The following is a 24880-nucleotide window of genomic DNA, read 5'->3' on the forward strand; positions in this document are numbered from 1 at the left end:
AACAAAGTAAAGTTTGCTTTCAAATTAGAAAAGTGCTTATTTCTTGGCTATGATAGTAACTACACGGGTTATAAGTGCATAACTAAAGATGGAAAAATTTACTATTCAAGACATGTGATATTTCATGAAACTGAATTTCCTTACAATTCTCTATTTCCCAATAAAAATTTAGTAGTGAACCATGATACAGTTAAAGATCTGCCAGCTTTTACATTCAACACTTCACCCAAGACTTCTAACCCTTTCCAAACTCTACCTCTTCTAGATATCTCAGATTCTACCTCATCGACTACCTGTCCTGACACTCAAATTACTAAGCATACCTCTTCTAGTACTAGCCTCAATAAGAATTCTTTCATCCCAATTTCAGGTCTTGAAATCTGTTTACCTTTTGAAAATCCTACAAACACTAGTTCTACTACATCTTCTAATACTCATAATATGCTCACAAGATCAAAAACCAAAAACAATAGACCTCAAGCATTAGCTATAACTTCAGTAGAACCTTATGATTTGATTAACAATACCCTAAAGAATGTTAAACAAGCTCTTCAGTGTTTACATTGGAAAAATGCAATGGATGCTGGAATCCAAGCTTTAATAAGATGTAACACCTGGAATTTAGTTGAACCACCAAAGTATAAAACTGTTATTGATTCTAAATGGACATTTGCTATAAAAAGAGATCCATTAGGCAACATCATCAGGTACAAAGCCAGGTTAGTTGCGAAGGATTTTTTGCAAGTTGAAGGCATAGATTACAGCCAAATATACAGTCCAGTTGTGAGACCTACTACTGTGAGAATTGTAATTACTATAGCTCTATCACGTGGATGGACACTAAGGCAATTTGATTTTGATAATGTCTTTCTGAATGGTATTCTTGAAGAAGAGGTATACATGTCTCCACCAGCTGGTTACCAATTTGGAAATGCATCACAGGTTTGTAAGTTGAACAAGGCAATCTATGGATTGAAGCAAGCTCCAAGAGCTTGGTTCAATACATTGACTGCTACGTTATTACAGTTTGGTTTCACTAGAACCAAAAGTGATATTTCATTGTTTATTAAACACACTAATACATCTACCACCTTTCTCTTAGCTTATGTAGATGATATTGTTGTCACTAGAAGTGACCCTGGTGAAATAGACAAACTCATCTCTGATCTTAATAAAATCTTTCCGCTTAAAGATCTTGGAAAACTCAGTTATTTTCTTGGGTTAGAATTCTCCTATTTAACAGATAGATTCATTCTAATTTTCCAACAAAAGTATGCTCAAGATCTATTACAAAAAGCCAAAATGGACACTGCAAAATCAATGCCTACCCCTATGGTCTCAGCCTTGAAGCTTACATCAAATGGTGCTGAACATTTTCAGGATCCAAAACTGTATAGAGAGATTGTTGGATCACTTCAGTATTTGACTATTTCAAGACTTGCTTTCTCTGTGAACAAGGTCTCTCAATACATGCACTCTCCAACAATTGAGCACTGGAAAGCTGTCAAACGCATCTTCAGATATATTGCAGGTACAGGTATTAAATTTAAAAAATGTGCTGACTTGAGACTACTTGCATTCGCAGATGCAGATTGGGCAGGGGATTTGGAGGACAGGAAATCAGTTACTGGCTATTGTGTATACTTAGGAAGCAATTTGGTATCATGGAGGAGCAATAAGCAAGCCAAAGTTAGTCGTAGTAGCACTGAGGCAGAGTATAGGAGCATGGCAGCATCTCAGTCAGAACTAGTATCTATACAGTATCTTCTACAGGAGCTTTGAATTCCACAATCCATAGCACCTACTATTTACTGTGATAATCAAAGTGCTTGCTCATTAGCGGCTAATCCGGTCCTTCATACTAGGTGCAAACACATGGAAATCGACCTTCACTGCCTAAGAGAGATGGTGAATCAGAAACAACTCTATGTCCTCTATATACCTTCTATAGATCAGATTGGGGATATTTTCACCAAACCTCTCTCATCATCTCTATTTCACAAATTTCAAGACAAACTTAGAGTGGTTCTTCAACCCACTACTAAGTTTGAGGGGGGCTGTGAATGAATATAAGGGATTAATTAGTTTATATTGGTACTTCACTATATATATATATATATATATATATATATATATATATATTGTATTACTTTATTATTAAGTACTGTAGTTACAATTTCAATGAATGAGATTCAGTTGTATCCTTTCACTTTCACTTCCACGTTTCACCCTTTCACCACTTTCACCTTCCACGCTTCAAGTCTCTTTCTCCTTTCCAATTCAACTTCCTGCATCCATGCATGAGAACACACTCATGCTTTCAATTTCTTACTATATCTCAATTGCTATTAAGGACTAAGCACGGTTTTGATCCCTAAGGTATAGGTTGAAAATTATTTTTCGTCCAACCAAATTAAATTTTAGAGACGATTTTGTATGCAAAAAAAGGATGGGAACGAAAAAAATTTTCAACTTATATCTTAAGGACCAAAATCATACTTAACCCTATTTATTACCTCTAATATATATTATGTGTTTTTTTTTAAATAATTAATAAATATAAAATAATATAATTTTAGACTAATCTAAACTAGTTTTTATTATTTTTCAAATATTTCTGTTCTTAAATGAGGTAAGTGATCGATTATCATGTTTCATTATTAATTAATTAGTTAGAAAAAAAATCCAAATTGAAAAGCGTAAATGGCATAATAATAAACGAGATGACAAGAATGAGAAAAACAGTGGGACTGTGGTTGAGTAATGCAAAAGGACGACTCACTAATTCTGGAAATTTGATTAAGATAGGTACCTCGCCCGAGCTTAAAGTGATCGAATATATTGAATCACATGCATACGTGGGATTGTGCCTATATTCATGCTTGCATGGATCGGACGTGCCATCTACCCTACTTATTTTGTTTGATTCGGTTTTACTTTCTTTACTTATTTTGTGCATTCAAAATTACGGATTGTGGAAAAGAAACTTCTTCTGTTTCTAAGAAATCAGCAACAATTTGGAAGACGATCAATCAAATAAAGAAACCATGAGCTGTGCCTCTGCGTCATCTAATCTTCTACTCTTACATGAGTATAATCACAAGCTAACACATGCATATTGCTTGAATAAATAATAAAAGTTATTTTCTATAATATACTTAAAAGAATTAGACTTATAAATAAAACCAATTCAATAATATTTTTTATTTAGTATCTCATTTTTCTTTAATTTATTTTTTATAATAAATTTATTAATTTTTATTTTTTAAATTAAATATTAATTATTTTAACATTTTTAATAATTAATTAGCACTAATATTTAGACATCATAACAAACACTCGTAAACAAATATGATAGTTATATTATTCTTATTATCTGAATGCAATGAGACTTAATGTTACATACTATATATGCATAGTATAGGGAAAAGTTTTAAGTGTACTGGAAATACCGGTGTTTCAGTTATTTTAACCGTTGATCTAAATTATAAAAAATATATATAATATATATTAATTAAAATCAACAAGTTAAAACAACTGAAACATTGATATTTCCTGATACACTTAAAATTTTTTCAATAGTATATAGTCATCTTTATGGATAGATATAGTACCTACCGAAAAAAGATGTTTTTGGACTAGTGTTCATTCTCTCTTTTATCACGTGTTGTGCTTAATTAGCCGAAATAACTTTTAAAATTATACAGAGAAAAAGGTATATATATAACTAATCATTATTAACTAATTAACGAATTATATTGTACAAATAACTATTATGTGTCATTGAAATGCAAGCTACACTCTTTGAGTTTTGTATATAAGAAACTATAGATAAATTTTGTATATTTTTTTAAAATTTTAAATGTTATAGTTATAAAAATTTTAATATCATATCATAAAATTAATTTTTAAAATCTTAAATAAAGAAAAAAAGTATATATATGAAATTAATGATCAAATTAGTTTCTGAAAAAATATTCATTATTTAAATTCGTTTTTAAAAAATTTAATCACTTAAGTTAGTCCTTTAAAAATTACAAATTAATTATATTTCTCTTATTATCGCTCCATTAGTAAATTCTGTTAACAATTGATAATGTGAACCATTAAATAATAATATACATAATACTTAACATGTTTAATTAGTCAAAATGAATGTTGATTAGATATATTTATTAAAATCTATTAATTTAGTTTTTTTTGCAAACTACATAAATTATAATCTCAATATAATTTAGGGTATAGATTTTATAAATATATCTTATCAGTTTCTAATTAGACATATTAAGTGCTATATATGTTGGTAGTTAATATTTTATATTATTAATTATTGATAAACATAATTAATTTATAATTTTTGTAAGGACAAATTTAATTGATAAATCATTGAAAGACAAATTTAAAATTATTCCACTAGTCTTTGATTGCTAAATTGTCCATTAACCCGTTATATATCTATCTCTACCTTTAGCTCCACGCATAGAAAATAATGGCATGGTTGGTTGAGAGTAAGAGGAGTTTTTTGTCCACAATCCACAATGAAGAAAAAGACAGAGGCATCAATGTGTTGCCGACAAGTGACATTGTATGGTTAGTTGCTTTAATCTAGAAATTATCAACTCACGTGGGCAGCACATGATTTGAATTATAGTCCCCAAAACGCGTTTAAGGGACAGACACTTGTCATCATAACCTCAAAGCTGTTTGATATATTTCGATTATTGCGAATAAATTGATTCTCCAAATTGATGAAAATATTCATTTGCCTATGTTAAGTAATAAGTAGTAGTGTAGGTTTTTTTTTTTTTAATCTCTAATCAATTTTTTTATAAGACCTATATATCTTGTTACTTAGTTAATAATAGTAAGAAATTATGTTTAATAGTGATCAAATGAAAACTTTTCCAATTAATTAGTTAGTAAATGACCAATTCCACTTCGATTATAGTCCGATCTGCACATGTTTGAACAATGATTTTACAACGACATGCTAACTCATTGTTTCTCGTGGTGGAAACTCAGGTGCAGTCGACTTCACGTGAAGTTGATATTTGACAGCCGTTAAATGATTTGACTGATTTGACTAAATTTTCATTTAATGGCTCTCAGATATTAACTTCACGTGAAGTCGACTTCACCTGAATTTTTACCTTACTCTATTGATCAAATTAATGTGTTCATAATTATTGTGAACAAATAGTGGAAATTAATCAAAACAAAAAGTTTAAAAAATTATGCTTATCGTTATTTTTCCCAACCAATTACTAACATGAATTCCAACTATTTTTATTGCATACATTATACAGTTATTTAAATACTGTTCATGTTTGATTTGTAATAAATTATATGAATATAGCATTTAAATAATATGTATTTTAAAATGGAAATAGAATCCGTAGATTGTCTCCCAAAAGTGAAAGATGGGTAGGAAGTGAGGGAACAAAATCATGGACACAAGATTGTAATTGAAGTTTACCCCTCGTTGGTTGAGTTTAATTATTGAATCAAGGGAGCTTTTCCAATTTAGCTTTATGCTAGCGATTGACTGTTCTACTCTTCATAATCATATATTAACATGGGGTTGAAAGTGAAACAAAGTTACAAATCGCTCTCAAGTAATATTCTCTTTTGTGGCATAACTATTTATTTTTATGTTGAATAATAAAAAATTAAAAGTCAATAATTTTAATTTACATTGGTCAGTATTAATACTTTTAGTCCAACCATTTAACATTATAATTTTAACTAATATTTTTAATATTATTAATTAATTATTAAATAAAAATAACATTTTTCAATATATACTTGGTTGTTGTTGAGTCTTACATCTTGATGTCTTTGTTTGCCTAGCTAGCTAGCTAGGGTGGTAGTGATTGACAGTTTATCTACAAATGAAATTTTTGGGTTCTGGTAGAAACTACAACGAATCCAAAGCCACGTGGTCCAAAGCTACATACTTTAACATGAAAATTGAAGCATTTATGAGAGACCATTTTCTTTAGTGACTAATTATAGCAGGTTACCAAAACGGGTTACTCGTTTCAATTGATATACAATATACTATGATTAGACATGAATCCAATACACGAATTTAAAATTTGTATAAGATACAGAAATATATATATATATATATATATATATATAATATAATATAAAATATTTTTTAGATAAATTAAAATAATATTTTAGTATTTTATTGATATTAAAATATAAATTAATTTTTAAATTATTTTTAATTATATAAAGTATTTAAAATATATTTTATTTTAATAATTAATAATATATACTATTTTTAAATTCAATTCAAGAATACATGTTAATAATAAGATTGGACACACTGACACATGATGGTATTTAAGTGCGTCATGAAAATTTTTCTTTTTATTTTTTATTAAGACAGTCGGATACAAAAAATATACGTGCCGGATAAATGTCGATATGTGTCATGTCCGAAATGCGTCAGAAACACGACAAATTAAGAAAGTGTCCATGCTTTATAGATAATATATTTCCCTTCTTTTATTCAAATATTCCAATAAGCTAAGAAATTAAAATCCACAATAATCTAGCTTGTGAGACCCATTTCATTTCTTTGCCTTCTTATACATACAAACAGAACAAGCCAACAAGTGTAATTGGATAACTTTATTTTTTGTTTGAAAACAACTTATATATAATCAAAAGCTTATTAGCTTTTGGGAAAATAAAATAAATAAAGGAGGCCAGGCGATTGTTCCTCAACATAAGTTGCTTCCAACGTGCCTAAATCCAAAGTTACACTCCTTAATTAGCTGCTTACTCCCTCCAAAATATTCTTCTTCCTCACAAACAGAACTAATTAACCTAACTAGCTACTAAGTCAAAGTTACCTTTTTTTTTATTAGCTCTAGCTACTTATTATTTTTGATAAATGATTAACATTCCTTCAACTTCTCCTTAGGAGATTGTCATCGGAACATTAAAAAATTTGGTACATTTTTAACTCAATGTAATTTGATATAAATTATATATCAAAGTACATTGAATTATTAACGTAACAAATTCATAAAGTGACAGATATTTTAAAACGTAGTGATATGGTCATGTCCAAAAAGCTCCCACATGGAGTTGAGGCTAGTGTTGTCGTCAAAGAAGTTGAGATTATTGTTGATGTGAGGAGGGCTTGCAATGAAGTTGTCCACCGATTGTTGCGGTGACGGTGGCGGTTCTTGTGTGGTGGCGGTAGCCTTATTAGCCTCCGCCATTTGCATGTAAAGAAGAGCCACCATATTGGCCTGTTGAAACTGCATGTTGGCAATCTCAGCTTGAGCCTTGGCTAACTGTGCTTGAAGCTCATTGACTTGCGTCTGAAGCTGGCAAATGGCGCCGGCGCAACCGTAAACCGGATCTCTTATCCTTGCACCTGCTTCATAAACCATGCTTGTTACTGCATCAGCTCTTTGACTCTCCGGAAGTTCCTGCAAATAATTATTTTACAATTTTAATATTCAAAATGTTTAATAACAAAAAAATTAAGGTTTAATTATCTGTTAGTCCCTATAATTTTTGTAAAATTTTCAATTAGGTCCCTATATTTTTTTTAATTGGTTCTCACACTAATTTTTTTTTTCAATTAAGTCCCTCTTAGTAATAATTGGCTTAATTTTATAGGGACAACTAAAAAAAAGAATTGATACAGAGACCTAAACAAAAGGAAAAAAAAGTGTAGGGACCCAATTAAAAAAATATTTTGGTACAAGAACTCGATTAAAAGAAAAAAAAATATAGGAACCTAATTGAAAATTTTACGAAACTATAGCAACAGAATAATTTAAAAAATAGTTCGAATTTATCTTATTTAATAATTAATAAAACTTAAATAAAACAAGTTTTGACTTTTTTTTTTTTTTTACTTAAGAATTAAGGCCCACCATCACCACAAGCTAAATTATTAGGTAGTTGAAAATGATATGAAATAATTAATTTGAGGCATTGTAATAACGTAAGCTTTGGATGGGACTAAATAAGAAAAGAAAAAGAACGTTTTCATTGACCATCAAATGGTTTACTTTTTAGGTACATAAACTACTGTGTATACAAGACTATATAAAATAAAAGTGATAACATCTAGAATTTAGATTATTCAAAAATATATATACACCACTGTTATTTAACTTGGTATCAAGTCATATAGCTAGTTTGAAGGAACATTAAAAATTAGGCAATTGCAGACATAATAATCTTATCTTCTACTTGTCCTCTTGGACACGGAAACAACAATAAAAAAAATTAAAATTATTATTTTTATTATTAATGTTGTAATGTAAAATGCAAATAAGCACCTGCAAGAACTTGATGATGTTGCTGGCTCCAAAGACTCTATGAGCGGTGGTGAACTTGGCAGGTTCAGTTGGAGGAAAATAAGGGGCCAACACACATTTCTCCGCACACCTCCGCCGAAGAATTTTACAAGCAGCGCAAGGGCTCATTATCACTTGCGCTGCTGTAGGCTGCGGCGGAGGTGGAAGAGAAGATGAGGATGTTGGAGACTGAGAAGAAGAAATAGGGGTATTTGTGTCACTTGCCTCCATTTTGTTTTTGTTTTTGTGGTTTGGATATTTGGTGTGTGTTGTGGTGGGAAGCCAAAGGCAGAGACTAAAGGCGGTTATATATAGGGGAAGAGAGTGCGTCATGAGAAAGAAAAATGACGTCAGCGTTGAAATTAGTTATGAGTAGTGACGTGGCTGCGCGCCCTCTTTTCCCACTTCTCCTCTTCGTTAGGTGTTTGGATTTTGATGTCTCTTTGTCTTTTTCTTTGAAAACCTCTCTTCCCATCTTTGAATAACTAACCCATTCTCTCTGCTCTCTTTTTTCCTTTACTTATTTTCATTTCATATCAATTTTGGGATTAATAATAATAACAGCAACTAATATTGACACATGGAAAAAATCTTTGTACTCAATAGTAGTAATAGTAATAATACCCTGGTATTATGCCTAACATGCTGCCCAAATCCACTTTTGATTTTCATGTAATAAAAAAATGAGTAAATAAATATCTCATTCTAAAATTTTAAGCTAATTTTAGAGTTCATTAAAAATCAAATTTTTGATTTTTTAAATTTAAAGCTCTGATACTATGTCATGATATCACTTATCCTAAAAGTTTTAACCGATGAAAAAAGGTAACATTAATGGTTATATCTCTAATAATGAATCGGACATCTATAAACCTCTATTGTACAAATATTCCATTGACATGAGAAAGTACAGGGAACCAATGCAATATTTGTACAATGTGTGCAATAGAGGTTTAGGGAGTATTAGAGATATAACCATTAGTGTTATCTTTTTTCATCCGCGTAAACTTTTAGGATGAGTGGTATCATGACGTGGTATTAGAACTCTAGACTATTGGCTCTATAGCAGGACTCAAACAATTATGCTAGGTGTATTATGCACGTCGAAATTAGTTATTGTTATAAAATATATATATTAAAAATGAATTAAATTATAAATATATAAATTAATTTTAATAGTTAATTTTAATATTTTTTGATAAAAAAATGGAACCTATGAAGCAATTAGAAACATGTCCTATTTGTATTCCTCCAGCTTTATTGGACTTAAATCATGCATGGTAATTCCAATCCTTAAGCTATAAGTAGTTTTATTTTTATGAAAAGAATACAATAAAAAAGTCAAAATTAGTAGAGAAGACTGTTGACTACAGTGGCTACACATACAGTACCGTCCATTTTTGTTTGTCTACCTAATCATTTCCCCCATCCGTTCATATATAATAGGCAACTAAAACCTTCAATAATGTGCAGATCTAAATCTTTTACCTTTTAAAAAGAAAATCTGGTAAATTGAAATAAATGTTGTACTAGTTGTATGAATCTCATACTAGATAGTGTTTTTATTGTACTCTGTGGTCCACACACACTACATTCACACAAACAAAACTACTAGTAGTTGTGGTTAACATCTTGTACTTGTGCCATGTGGCTCAAGTTTGAACATATTAGATTTCAGGTAGAGTTATTGGGATTGCTGCCACCACTGAGACAAATATGCTGAATATAGATACATACTTATCTTAATTTTTTTTTCTTTATTGTTATTATTTTTGTTCAAGACAATGCTATGTTTCTACTCTCTTAACTACCTCACGATAAATTGGTCACACAGAGAAATTTATTATATATTTCTGTGTCCGCATTCGTGTGCAGTGTTAATATTAGCCCACAAGGTGGGTGGAGAACCGTTCACCTCGTTGAACACACCTATCTAAGAAAATAATGACCATCTAAATTCAAAGGATTATTGTTATTGTTACTAGCTAGTGTATTGTTAATGATGTACAATAGTTAAAATTCTTATTTATATACTAATCCTAACTAATCTACTAACCATATCCGTAGGTAACTAAATAATTGAAGATAAGTGTGAAGTGAAAGCATTGAGTCTATTTACCTATGCAGGGTTCAGTGTTCAAATTAACAGTAATACTATATATCTGTAAAAAACAATTAGCCACAAGTGAATTATTGCATATATTTAGCATCTCATTAATTTTTTTTATTATACTCGCTGAAACAAGTTTGATTGTTAGTATATCATAAATTTGATTATTCTAATATGATAAATTTGATTAATTATTCTAATGACAAATTATATAGTTGATAAAATATTAATCAATAAGTATAAATACGTAATAATTAAGTTAGTGATTGATTTTTTTGTGTGTGGATAACATTTTTTATTAACTAATTAATCATTGTGATTTTTGAACAATTGAAACATATAAACACATTATATACTACACCAATATTCTATAATATATAATTACTCAATGCTCTCTTCTAGTTCTAAAATTAGTACTTGTTAGTTCTTAAAATAATTGAGGGTGGGAAAATTAAATGGGTTTATCTTAATTTCGAATGATAAAGTTTTCCACAAGTTAGAAAAACTAAAATTATTATTTCAACTTTGCGGTGGAAGCAGTTGGACTTTTGTAATTTGTAAACAATTTTTCTTTCCCATTGGCTCTATGATCTTGGCTAGAGTCATTTGCGTGTTGACCTTAACAACAACAACATTAGCCAACTTCGCTTTATGGTTTACTCCTACTACATAACACTGTAACCTTTTTTTTCCTTTTAGGTCCATACAACTATACTTTTTCCATAACAAAGTCACTCCACCCCTCTGCTACGTAAAATAATTGAATATGAAAAATGTGGACACACTCCAATTGGATAATGGTACATTCTTTATGGCACGAATGTGACATTTGCTTAAACCCGTTTTAGATTAATCACAAATGTTTAGATAGTAATATTAGCTGGCTAAGAAGGCAACATCTCTATAGTGTGAAAAACAGAAAAAATAGATAGGGGTCATTCACAGTACAATGTGACACCAGGGTAAATAAGAAACAAGTACTATATAGTCATATATGTGAATGTGATCATTACATTATTAGCCAACTAGATGAATGTAAAATGCTATAAATGAAAGGTTGCATCTAACCAGTCAAAATTGCAAGTTCCACCCCGAACTATTATTATTAGTTGATAGGTGGGGGTCCCTAATTAGTCCCTACCCTGCATTCATCATAATAATAGTAATAACCTGTCCTGCCATGCAAGGAATATAAAGAAATCATGTTGAATAACGGTCCTACTAACACTAGTACATTATTTATAACATGTTTGTCCTTGTAGATTATGAGTGCATTTATTATTAGTTACTGCCTTTCATCCTCATGCATCTGCTTCTTAATAAATGCAAACTCCATGTAGCCATTTTTGGTTGGAGTTTGATCATCTTAATTAAACCGTGATCAACAAGGCATCTACAAACTAGAAGAAGAGAGAGAGAGTTGTGCGATCAAGACCGTGATCAGAAACATTCTCAAGACTTGACCTAAAAATTCCAAAACCATATTGGTCAAGGGAAATATTATTTGACTCCTTAATTACGGATACAAATATATGATGTATGATGAACATAATATTATTCCAAAGCTTTTTTTTTTTTTTTTAACATAATATTTCTAGTAAGAACTTAAAGTCAATTTAATATGCTAAATTTGTAGTGGGTGAAAGTTGTCAAAATTAGAAAGACTTAAGCTTATGCAAAGTTCTATGTCAGTGCTCTAGAAACGGTAGCATTAGGCCCACGCGGTTACAAGTTCCTCTAAATTGCTAGCAGTTACCCACTTAGACTGCTGATTAAAAAAGAAAACAGGGAGAAGAGTAAGCCGAAAATAGTTTGCTATTTATTTTTTGTAATAACTCTCCCTGGCGAGGAGTTCTATTAGTTTACTCAATTCCAAGTTCTTTATTTCTCACTTTTCTTTTGAAAATGAAATTTATTTATTGTTCTTAGATGTCCTTTTAGTCATTAGAGTTACATGAGATAATCCCAGTTGATATTAAATAGCGAAAGCTCAACGAGTGTTTAAAGGATTATTGAATTACTTGCAAGTCCAATGCCATCAACATTCGCCTACAAAATCTGACAAGAAAAAGTCAAAAGCTATTGCAGGATCCAGTAATTTGCCGCAATCGGATTCAATCGGATTAATGTACATGATACGACTGGAAGTTGAAACATTTTTTCTTGCAATCTCTATTGCATCAATCAAAGGCATAGCTTCAAAATCTAAAACCATAAACTTAAGGTCAAGGTCTTCATGGATGCATCCTCAACAACTGCATTAACTAATACAAGAGAAGAGAAGAATACAAAAGGAGATTAAAAACCATACAATTAATTCCATACATTCACATTTATTAGCTTTAGGCATGTCCACACTCTTCAAGAGTCTATAGTTCGAGACTTTAGTGTGTCGCTTGATAAGGGTAAGCAACATCACACTAGGTGCGGCATATTATATTAAAATGATTAATTACAAAGAAGTTGAATCCAGCATGTTACAAAAGCTTTTGCAAAACATGACAACTGCTTTTATGAGGAGTCAGGTCAAGATACTACAAATCGAAAACTTTACCATCAAAAATGGAGTAAAGAACTGCTCTATGCGGAGGAGTTGGGAACAGGTCAACATACTACATGTCCTTTCATATTTGTTTTGGTCTGTTTTGATTCTACAAATGAAAGCATCTCAATCCAGATACAATTGCCACTCTCCCAAATTAAGCAAGATGTGATGTACAATCTCTCAATAATCTGCAACAGGTGAATTTTAACCACAGTCAATGTATAATGAAGTAGATCCGTCCAAAATTACCAAACACAATAGAAGATTCTTCAAGTTCATTTTAATTCAAGAGAGAAAGAAAGTACGGATACGAACTATGGAGAGAGTTTTTAACTCAAAAGTTATAATCCTTAAAAAACATGAAATTCTTATTTCTCTTTATAAATGGAGATATGATGTGTTGGAAGTACATTTTAGCAACCTTAATTACATATGAAACTAAATAAAACAAAAAGTATCCATATATTCATTTCAAGCTCAGGATATGCCACACATTCCGAATTATATCAAATACTAAGAGGAAAAACAAAGCTTACTGGTATCTATCACATAGCCGCTGAGAGAAAGAGGCTGCCTGCAAAACTATTCTCACTCTTTATGCTCAATGAAGTCCTGAAGAGCAATCATTTTGATAGAATTGGACTTCAAACTCTTTATTGCTTCAGCAGTTGCTATAGCTCCGTTAACCGTTGTGACAATAGGAACCTTGTAATCCAAAGCCATCCTTCTAAGAGCTAAACCATCTATCCGATCAAGTGCATCACCAGAACTCGTTATCACCATCAGCTGAATGTCTCCATTGGCAATCATGTCACCAGCATGAGGCCTACCTTCATGCATCTTCAGCACTCTCTCAGCTGGGATATTAGCTGATTCAAGAGCATGAGCCGTTCCAGAAGTAGCAACAATCTTAAAACCTGCCTCGACGAAGGTCTTTGCAATCTTCTCAAGGTGAGGTTTCGTTAAATCATTTAAGCTAATGAACACAATACCAGAAGTTGGTAACTTCTGGCCGGCAGCAATTTGAGCCTTAGCAAATGCAGTATTATACAGAGAGTCAATACCCATGACCTCACCAGTACTTCGCATCTCAGGACTTAGAAGCACATCACAGCCTGCAAATTTTGAAAAGGGAAGAACAGCTTCCTTGACGGACACATATTTAGGAATGACCTCTTTTGTGAACTGTATATCATAGAGAGACTTTCCAGACATGACAAGGGAAGCATATTTAGCCAATGGGTGGCCTATTGCTTTTGATACAAATGGGACAGTGCGAGAAGCACGAGGGTTGGCCTCAAGCAAAAATACCTCCTCTGAATTATTAATTGCATACTGACAGTTCATGAGCCCACAGACATTCAGTCGTTTCGCCAATTTTTCAGTCCATGACCTGATTGTCTCCAAGCAAGAAGATGGAACAGTTCTTGTGGGAATAGAGCAGGCAGAGTCACCGGAATGTACCCCAGCCTGTTCAATGTGCTCCATTATCCCACCAATGACCACATTGCCATGTGAGTCAGCCAGTGCATCAACATCAATCTCAATGGCATCAGATAAATACTTGTCAACTAATACAGGGCGTTCTGGATCCACCTCAACAGCAGTTTCAAGATAAGTCACAAGTTTATCATCACTATAAACAATCTCCATTGCTCGACCTCCCAGAACATAGGAAGGGCGAACAACAACTGGGTATCCAATCTCTTCCGCAATGGCGAGTGCATCTTTTTCACTCCTGGCAATTCCTCCTTTTGGCTGTTCAATCTTTAATTCATTGAGCATCACATTGAACCTTTCTCTGTCCTCAGCAGCATCTATGGAATCAGGGGATGTTCCCCAAATGCGAACATGACCAAGCCCACTGGCACATGCTGGCTTGTGTTCATCCAGGTATTGTTGTATGGGGAGAGACAATTTCAATGGTGTTTGACCTCCAAATTGCACAATAATACCATCAGGCCTTTCCAAGTCAATAATGTTCAAAACATCTTCAACAGTTAAGGGTTCAAAGTATAGACGATCACTGGTGTCATAATCTGTAGAGACTGTCTCAGGATTTGAATTCACCATGATTGTCTCATATCCTGCATCCTGCAAATATAGAGAGAGACAGAGAACAGGAAGATTAATCCTTTTAAAAGCATATGCCAAACCGAAAGCCAGGACACATACCAAGCCAATAGACAGTTGTCATCATGATATTGAAAGTGTTTTCATAAATAATTAATGTTTTCATATCGTTACTAATTAGGTCATACAATTTTTCTTTTTTTCTTCTTTTTTATTTACATTTAGGGTATTTATTTAATATCTTTTATGTAATTTTTTATACATAAATTATTTTTTATTAATGAAATATTTTTAAAAAATAAAAAATGTAGTACGTGCTCAATGTGTAGAGTTTATAATCTAGGTTTTAAGCCTTTTGCTATCTAACAAAAATATACTTGGGAAATAAAAATAAGTCACTGCAAAAAAAAAAAAAAAGACAGTTCACTACAAAAAGATTGATTGAAGGAATTTTTATTTTTACCAACAGATTTCAGAATATTGACGAATTTCGTCCCTTAATAAAAACTTTCAAGTTAACAGTTTCACTTTCAGAGAGAAAAAAATGAAGCAAGCAAAGACATAAAGAAGAGTTATGTATTCTCTTTTTAATTGGTTTCAGAGACGCAAATTTGCAACCAATAAAGCAGGAATATTCAGATCTGTGGAATTTAATCAACATAAAATAGAAGAAAACACACCTGAAGAGAAAAGGATGCATGACAACAGCAATAGTCGAACTCAATCCCTTGGCCAATTCTATTTGGTCCACCACCCAAAATTAAAACCTTCTTTCTTTTAGTGGGAGCTGATTCACACTCAAAATCATAAGAGGAATACATATAAGGAGTATTAGCTTCAAATTCTGCAGCACAAGTATCAACTCGCTTATATGCTGGAGTAACACCCAGAGACAGTCGCCTGAACCGAACTTCCTTCTCAGCAGATTTAGTTGCAAATGCTATCTGTTTATCACTAAACCCTCTTTTCTTAACCTCGTAGAAATCAACATTTGTCAAATCAGACAAATTGTGGGACATCAAGAAACTTTCCACATCAACTAGCTCCTTGAGCTGAGCGAGAAACCATTTGTCAATATAACTCAGCTCGAAAATTTCATCAATGCTCATGCCTTTTTTCATTGCAGCATATATGGCATGGATGCGTTCAGGGTTAGGAACTCGAAGACTATACTTCAATCGTTCCCAGTCATAGTCCAACTCTTTCACTTTTGAACAACCCCATCCAGGGTATCCGTGTTCCAGTGAGCGGACAGCTTTTTGAAAGGACTCTTGGAAGGTTCTACCTACAGCCATTGCCTCACCAACAGACTTCATCTGCGTTGTCAATATTGGCTTTGAACCAGGGAACTTTTCGAAAGCAAACCGAGGAATCTGAAATATAAATAACCGTGGCAGAAAAGTACATATGAGATTAAGAAACAAGTTTGAATAAAAATTATCGAACATACAACAAAACAGATATTATCAATGATTCATCAAGATAATACTGAAATTTGATACCCTAGCATAAATGTTGGTTTATCAGATTACAGCTCTGTGACTGGCTGATGCAAACAAAACTTCAAGATAAACTACAAGGCAGGAAGATTCAGAACTTAAAATACACTATATCAACAACCGAGACTTTTTCTACAAGCATATAAAGGATGCAATAATGCTGCCGAAGAAACTAATAAAATAGAAGCCCTCGACATAAATAGAATTTACATTAGTTCTGCTGTAAATGTTCAACAACCAAACTACATTCAAAAGTGAAAATGCATGATGAAATTATCAACAAGTCACTAACCTTTGTAACCACATAATCTATGGAGGGCTCAAAACTAGCCGGTGTCTTTTTTGTTATATCATTTGGGATTTGATCCAGTGAATAGCCTACAGACAACTTTGCTGCCATTTTTGCTATCGGAAATCCGGTAGCCTTTGACGCCAAGGCCGAGGACCTTGAGACTCTCGGATTCATCTCGATCACCATCACCTCACCATTCACAGGGTTGACAGCAAACTGCACATTGGATCCCCCACATTCCACCCCAATCTCTCTAATTATAGCAATGGAGTAATCTCGAAGGCGCTGATACTCCTTATCAGTAAGGGTCTGTGCAGGTGCAACAGTGATTGAGTCACCGGTATGAACTCCCATGGGATCAATATTCTCAATGGAACATATAATAACCACATTGTCAGCCAAGTCCCTCATAACCTCAAGCTCATACTCCTTCCACCCCAACAAGGACTTCTCAATCAAAACCTGACTAGTCAAACTAGCAGCAATCCCAGCCTTGCAAATCTCCTCAAACTCTTCCCTATTGTATGCAATCCCACCACCCGTTCCACCTAACGTAAAAGCAGGCCTAATGATCAACGGAAACTCGCCAATCTCATTGGCAATTTCCATACACTCCCTAATTGTGGTTCCTATCCCGGAAGGCGGGGTCTTAATCCCTATGTTCTTCATAGCCTGCTTAAACAAATCCCTATCCTCAGCCTTCTTAATAGCCTCCAGCTTTGCCCCAATCAATTCCACACCGTATTTCTCCAAGGCGCCGCTCTCAGAGAGCGCCACAGCGAGGTTGAGGGCGGTTTGGCCACCCATGGTGGGAAGCAGAGCGTCGGGGCGCTCAGCTTCGAGAACCTGCTCAACCAATTCAGGGGTCATAGGGGTAACATAGGTCCTATCAGCCATATCAGGATCAGTCATTATAGTAGCAGGGTTCGAGTTTATTAGAATAACTTCATACCCTTCTTCTTTGAGAGCCTTGCATGCTTGCGTTCCACTGTAATCGAACTCACACGCTTGACCAATCACGATTGGTCCAGCTCCAAGGATCAGGATCTTCTTTATGTCTGTCCGTTTTCCAACCTTTGTCGCGGTGTCAGCAGCGGGAACGGGAGCAGCAACAGCTGCTGCGGCGGCAGTAGAGGACACATGGCGGTGTTCGTTAGAACAGAAAATGGAGTTCCTTTTACCATAGGTTGTAGGAAGGGGGGAGAAGCGGGTTCGGAAGGTTGTTTTCGGTGCAAAAAGTTTAAAGTGAGAAGAAGTGGAGGAGGAGAAGGAAGGGGAATGGGAGAGGCAGGTGAGAGGGAGTTTGTCGAGGTGGGTAATACAGTGTCCCATTCCCATTACGGTTCCGACGGAGGAAGGAGCGGAGAGAGAAAGAGGGTTTAGGGTTTTGGAGAGAGTGAACTGAAGTGTGTGGAGTGCTCAAATTGAAATGATGATGCCAACTTTTTTTTTTCTTTCTTTCTTCTTTTTAGTGGGTTCTGTCTTTGTCTCTTTGATGGTGCTCCGTCGCCGTCAAGAATTGATTCTGGAACAGCTAGCTACAAATTTGTGGGTACTTGGTACCTGTCCATTAATATAAAAATTATATTATAATTATAAGTATAACTTGAATAATTGAGGATAGCTTTTAAACTCCTAAACATATATTATTAAGCATATTTATAAAATATAGACTATTATAGTATTATGTATTTTAATATATTGTGTGTCATTTTAAAAAAAGTTAATATTTTTAGTAGAAAAATAGAAAAATAATTATATTAATTAAATTACAACACAAAAACAAATATGATTCGTATACCAAACATTTTTGACATCTATATAAAAATACAATTGTTATTAATTAATTATATATTTAAATTTTTTAATTAACAAAAATAATAAATCCGTATATAATTGTTAAGAAAATACCAATGTCAAAACAGTATTTATTAAAAAAAGATGTACACAGTTAGAATAAAAAAAATTAATCACTTAATAGTTAATACATTTCTTTTAGATATTTATTATTAATAAATTCGTAAATATATTTTATCTTTCATTGTAGTATGTTCTCTTCCACCGAAATTTTAAATAAAATAAAAAAATGTTTGAATTATTATCTACCATGATAACAGTTAAGACTGTGTTTTATTTATTTATCTAAAAATAAAAAGACAAAAGTACTCCCTACAAAATTAGTCATAATAATACACCACCATCATCAAGTACACAAATCTTAAAATTAAAAAAAAAAAAAAATTAATTATATGTGAGATCAAATATATTTTTTCATTCTATAAAAAAGATCATTATTAATAACAACAAATAATAATTATAAGAAAAATAGTGAATTAGTGAAAAGCAAAGAATTTTGATATGATCCAATCTTCACATGTTCCTACTTTCTCGGATCTCTCTGGCTATTTGATAGAATTCACAAAAAAAAAAAAAAACCATATACTCAAAATTACATAAGAGACTAATGATATACTTAAATTTAAAGCTTTTATAACAAAAAAAAATATCATATTAGCCATTTTATGTATCATTTTACTCTAATCATTAAATTTTTACAACTATTATACAGAAAATCATCAAATCATATTCACAGGCACCTGAACTTTCCTAGTTTCAACTTTCAAGATACAATATCAAAATAAATTGAAAAAATAAAATAAATGCAACTATTTTCTTAATTGAAACAAAACAACTACCAAGTACAGTAGAAATTCAAAATCTATGCATAGGCAACACAGATGAAATACATTATAAGATTCATTGAAGTTTATAAAAATGAAACTGATTTTAAACTAATCAAACATTTAAAAGAGAACACTAAAAAATTCTCTTCCCTAATATAATGTCAATAAATCAATGAAAATATTTGCCATACCCTGAGTTGTGAGGTGTCTATTGAGCATACTGTTAATATTTACTTCTATAGCCTCCACCCATTATGCTAATGAGCAAAAGCCTTCCATCAAAGTTTAAACTGTCCAGGTTTTGCTGAAGGTATAATCCCACAATTTGATCTATATGACATCAAAACCTACAGCAATACAAGCAGTAGCAACTGATATAGAAGCTTCAGCTATTGCACAAATCAATTACAAAAGTAGAGAATGATATACCTTTCTCTCCTGTTTCTTCCTTCACTCATGCAATGGAGTCTCTATCGTATAATTGATGACAACATCAGCTCCAAGATCCTTACAGGCAGATAGTTTTTCTCTCCCTGGCTGAAATTCAATTTAGGATTTAGACAAAAATCTGTTCATGCTAACTATATTGTTTGTTCCAATCTGGTCAATTCTATCTTCTTGGAATGCAAACCAACTGGAGTTTGTGAACAGATTACTGTCCAAAAGAAAAAGTATTATGTTCACTTAAAAATTTTGCATCATAGTGACAAAGGTAGCTTCACAAAAGAAAACTGATGCATTTATAAATATGAAAAAGAAAGCCATTAGATCACGTTTCAGATTGAGCAACAACAATGTGTTTTCTTTCGTCAAACTTTATCAATTTTAATTTTAGAATTACACACATGCAAAGATAGAACTAAGCATAGAACTTAATTAAACTACATTGCAGCAATATCATTTATCAGAACAGCATAGAACGCTTTACTTACAATATACTCATTTAAAAATGCTTATTAAATTAAATTCAATAAAGGACCTTAAGAATACCAATATTGTTGCCTATTAAAATGCTCTACTTACAATGATAATTATGCAAAAATGGAATAAATCAAGCTGCTTCTATTTAACCTCAAACATGCATCTAGCCATTACTTGTTAGTTACAAAGCTTCTATTTTATTTGCAGTTGCCATTTTCATATATAACCACAACAAAGTACTAACTTGAACACAATAAAATGGACAATTATGATCACATTTTGACATCATCTATGCATATATCTTGAGACAAATTAAACCAACTTTTCTATCACCACCGTCATTGTAATTTAAAATGATGGACAACTTAGAAAAATGAAATGCAAAAGAATTGAAAATCAACAAAGAGAATTTTGTATGTACTGTATCAAATAACCCTCTAAAATCAGCATTAATCCATTTAATGATTAAAATCTATCAGCATTAATCCATTTAATGATTAAAATCTATCAGCATTAATCCATTTAATGATTAAAATCTTATACTATGCCAGATCACCATACAATGCTTCCGCAAATTGTGCCTGGCTATGATGTCTTTGAAACTGCCATAATATAAAGCAATTCATTATTGACCAAGGTTTAGAAAACCGGACCGATCATCAAACCGTTCTAGTTATTGGTTTATTAGTTTATTGGTTCAACCGGTTCAACCGGAAAAACCGTTTTATAATAAACACCTGATTCTATAAAAATTCAATGAATAAAGCAACTAGTTCTAAACACTCTTCTACTGCATTTTTTTACTTCAAAAGGAGATCATAAACAACTAGTTCAATGAATAAACAAACTACAATGATATGCAATGCCAAAAATAGGCCAATGATAAAATAATAAAGGGTTTTTCTCTTCAATTCTATGTTCAAGCTTGTAGCATACCAGAATCAACAGAATAATACCATTAAAATAGTCTTCCTTCTTAATTCTTATATACCTCAAAGAATTTCCTACAAAATGAAAATTGAACACAACACACAGCTTTAAAACAAAAACAAAACAACACTCAGAAATTAATCACCTCTTCTAAACACAGCCTTAAAACAAAACAGAACAACATTCAGAGTATGAGCATTAATCACAAAAAATTGATTTCTGAAACAACAAGAACAGCAGAACAACATTCAGAGTTTGAGCATTGATCACAAAATATTGATTTATGAAACAAAACAAAAACAGAAGAACAACATTCAGAGTTTGAGCATTGATAACAAAAAATTGATTTCTGAAACAAAACAAACACTGCAAAACCAACAGAACAGCATTTAGAGTTTGAGCATTGATCACAAAAAATTAATTTCTGAAACAAAACAAACAATCAACAAAACAATGAAAACAGAATTTTTTTTCCTTCAGAAGAAGAAAACAATGAAAACATGAAGCATATAATAAATCAATGATCACCAATATCCAGCAAGAATCTCAAAGACAACAATAAATACACAACAACAATTTAGCAAATAAACAAGAACAAGACCTAAATAGAAAATCCAACAAATTAAATCACAGAAACCTAACAATTTAGCAAATTAAAACAACAGCAGCCCAACAATTTAGCAAATTATCAACTTAACAAGTTCAAGAACAGAAAATCACAACAACAAAAAAATAAAATAAAAATAACAGAAGAACAACAGAACAACAACACAAGAACAATTAGCAAATTAACAAGTTCACACTACCAGTTAAAATTTACCAGAAGAACACTAATGCAAGTGGAATCATCATGCTAATATGTTTTCTACAAAGATGCTATTTGTGCAGCTAAAATTTCCTAATTACTAAGATCCAATTATTCTAATTTCACATGCAATCAACTTACTAAGTTTCTAAAAGCTAGAAATGATATAAACCAACACGAAATATGGTTAAAGCATTTCATCAAACATGTTGAGTGCGGTAAACTTGAAACTAAATAAGAGAATTCAAAGCTTAGTATCAATGTGATAGAGAAGAGAACATAACTATTGTATACTTTAATTCAGTCTATAAAAAAATCCAAACCACTGCTAAATCAAATAGTTACTTATTGTAATAGAAATAAGAAGTTGCAGAGTTTGAAGCAGAGTATTGGTGTTGTGTGAGTGTATTGTCTGGTGGTGGGTTTAGGAAACTCACGGCGGCGACAAAAGAGAGCAGTTCGACGGCTAGGTGGAGCGCGCGGGTTGGTCGCAGAGTTTGAAGCAGGGCAACGTGGCTTCCAGACGAACGCGAACCCGAACGGTGAACGGCGAGTGAACGCGAACGGTGAACCCCGAGCAAACTTGAACGGCGAAGAACGCGAACGAAGACGACGGCTGAACGAAGACGCGAACGTTAACGGCAACCAACGGCGGCGGAAGCGAGGCTGAGCAGACAAAGACGACGGACGCCGAGCTCGAGGAAGCAGCTGCGATCGGTGACAGCGAACGGGGGTTGAAGACTTGGAGCACGAGGGAAGCTAGATAGACGGACGGACGGCGGCAGTATGCCACTCCTTATGGCGGCGGTGGTGTAGGCTTACAGTGCGGGTTTTTTGGCTGAGTTTCTGTGAATGAAAGAAAGGGAGGGAGAAAGGGACAAAGAAACGAAGGAGCTTCAGAACCAACAACCAAGAGTAAGCAAATTTGGCAACGACGCCGTTTCTTTTAAACCGGTCGATTCCCTGTCCGGTTCAACCGGCCGGTTCGACGGTTCTCCTCTGACTTTTAGAGAAATGGTTTTAGGAGGCAAACGGACCGTAACTGTTGCTGATTCACGGTTACACCGGTCGAACTGACCAGTCTTTTCAGAACATTGTTATTGATCACTATCTCTGCATATTTTCTTTGATGGTAAGAAATTATGTAAAAAAAATTATGCCGACAATCATATAAGAAATTATGATTTTAGTAGCAAATATATTCTAGAGCAAAAATATTAAATTAGAGTAAAAAGAAATCAGGTATATTTTTGTAAGAAATCATGTATATTTTCTTTGTATCCTAGTTTGCCTTCTTATCTTACATAGATTTTGAGAGTGAAAAGAAAACAAATAAATAAATAAGTAATAAAAAGAGAGCACAATCTAAAAAAAAGCCAAATCAAGCATTGGGCAAAGGTTAACAATAGTGAAAGATAACAATATCATACTCACACATGACCTCAATCCAAAATTCACAAAAACATATTTACATCAAAATGGAGCAGTTTGCAACAAAAACTTAATCCCACGAAAGAGCAGTAAAATTTGAAATGAAAAATTTTTAACTTATAAAACAAAGATAGAAAGAAAGGATATATGGTATAGTTAAAACACCATGTTTTATTTTCAAGTTTACTAGGTCAAGCAAAAGCAATTAGATTCCTAAAAGCTGCAGTTCTCAAAATTTGTTTCTCCTCTGTTTGTAATAAAAAAGTCAAATGAAAATCTTTAATTTAAAAGGGATAACTTTCTTTTGAAGTAATACGGTCATTATGAACTCATATAATGATTCTTCTTCACACAAACAAAAGCATACTGCATAAGTACATATGAAAGAACCTATTTTCTTAGCACCTTAAGTAATTATTTATTATTAAGAGTACACTAAATCAATTGGATTTTTTTTTTCTTAAATATCATTTGCCAATAAAAATAGTAATTCTACTAACCACTGAGCTATTGTGAGTCTAATCCAATGCACAATATTGTTCTGTGAATCAATAACAATGTAAATAATGAGGGATACCGGATATGCTTAGAATTTGAAAAGCACAAAAACAATATAAATAATCTAATGAGGGATATCCTTGGAATTTGGAAAGCAAAAATTGTCTACATAGATGATAGGGTACTGTAGATATCTCAATTTTTTTTATTCTTCTTAGTTTTTCATATAATTGAGTCCTCACATATGAGTATAAAAGACAAAAAATTTACAAAATAAAGGATAATTTAGTAATAGTTTCAAAAAGATACAAACCACCTGATCAGCAATCAAAAGATTTATTAATACTGCACTCATAAGAAACTAAAACTCGACATTAAGTAATGAAAGAAAACAATATATTAGATAAGTTCTCTATTATTTATGCAATCTAATAATTCAATGGGCACATGTTTATAGATGCACTTTTAAATGCAGATCAGGAAAATGTCTATTCAACCACTAGTTTAAATGATTTCTAACGAACATGAGCATAAATATAGTAACACACCATGCCTTCTTCTGTATTAAACCTGCAACCTAAGTTATTTAAATGTTGAAATTTGTATATACTAGATAAAATTAATTAAGCATATGCTATAGCCAATTGGTACAAACTTCAGTTGTAGCATTTGAAAGAAATTTAGAATTGTTTTCAAGCTCAAAATTTATATCTTCCACTGGCATGCCGGAACGCCTGGTGAAACCATCGCACC

At 32.5% G+C, this 24880-nt stretch overlaps 2 protein-coding genes across 3 annotated transcripts; both read right to left on the reverse strand.

The window, feature by feature from the left end:
* Nucleotides 1-6498: 6498 nt before the first annotated feature.
* LOC107611970 (LOB domain-containing protein 11-like) lies at nucleotides 6499-8611 on the reverse strand. The gene is made up of 2 exons (XM_016313826.3): nucleotides 8322-8611; nucleotides 6499-7457 (listed from the first exon to the last, which is right to left on the reverse strand). Exons 1-2 carry the CDS (start codon nucleotides 8568-8570, stop codon nucleotides 7062-7064), a joined length of 645 nt encoding a protein of 214 aa, XP_016169312.1. The 5' UTR covers nucleotides 8571-8611; the 3' UTR covers nucleotides 6499-7061.
* A 4136-nt stretch (nucleotides 8612-12747) lies between these two features.
* Nucleotides 12748-23119, reverse strand: LOC148553244 (carbamoyl phosphate synthase arginine-specific large chain, chloroplastic-like). Of its 2 annotated transcripts, none has more exons than XM_088495139.1 (7): nucleotides 22636-23119; nucleotides 19972-20079; nucleotides 19734-19889; nucleotides 16859-18421; nucleotides 15748-16440; nucleotides 13531-15088; nucleotides 12748-13182 (listed from the first exon to the last, which is right to left on the reverse strand). In XM_088495139.1, exons 4-6 carry the CDS (start codon nucleotides 18194-18196, stop codon nucleotides 13583-13585), a joined length of 3537 nt encoding a protein of 1178 aa, XP_088351265.1. In that variant the 5' UTR covers nucleotides 18197-18421; nucleotides 19734-19889; nucleotides 19972-20079; nucleotides 22636-23119; the 3' UTR covers nucleotides 12748-13182; nucleotides 13531-13582. The 2 variants fall into 2 exon arrangements, with proteins under 2 accessions (XP_088351265.1, XP_088351266.1); XM_088495140.1 differs by having other exon boundaries at nucleotides 19972-20197; nucleotides 22636-23085.
* Between the last annotated feature and the right edge of the window lie 1761 nt (nucleotides 23120-24880).

The sequence above is a fragment of the Arachis ipaensis genome, chromosome B7 (genome assembly GCF_059453495.1).
Source record: "Arachis ipaensis isolate K30076 ecotype BB chromosome B7, ASM5945349v1, whole genome shotgun sequence".
NCBI lineage: Eukaryota > Viridiplantae > Streptophyta > Magnoliopsida > Fabales > Fabaceae > Arachis > Arachis ipaensis.

Coding starts and splice junctions, on each gene's coding strand:
- LOC107611970 (XM_016313826.3), bottom strand. CDS start 8,570: ATGGAGGCAAGTGACACAAATACCCCTATTTCTTCTTCTCAGTCTCCA. Junction 7,458..8,321: donor ACATCATCAAGTTCTTGCAG/GTGCTTATTTGC, acceptor AATTATTTGCAG/GAACTTCCGGAGAGTCAAAG.
- LOC148553244 (XM_088495139.1), bottom strand. CDS start 18,196: ATGGGAATGGGACACTGTATTACCCACCTCGACAAACTCCCTCTCACC. Junction 16,441..16,858: donor TAGATTATGTGGTTACAAAG/GTTAGTGACTTG, acceptor TTTATATTTCAG/ATTCCTCGGTTTGCTTTCGA. Junction 15,089..15,747: donor ATGCATCCTTTTCTCTTCAG/GTGTGTTTTCTT, acceptor CTATATTTGCAG/GATGCAGGATATGAGACAAT.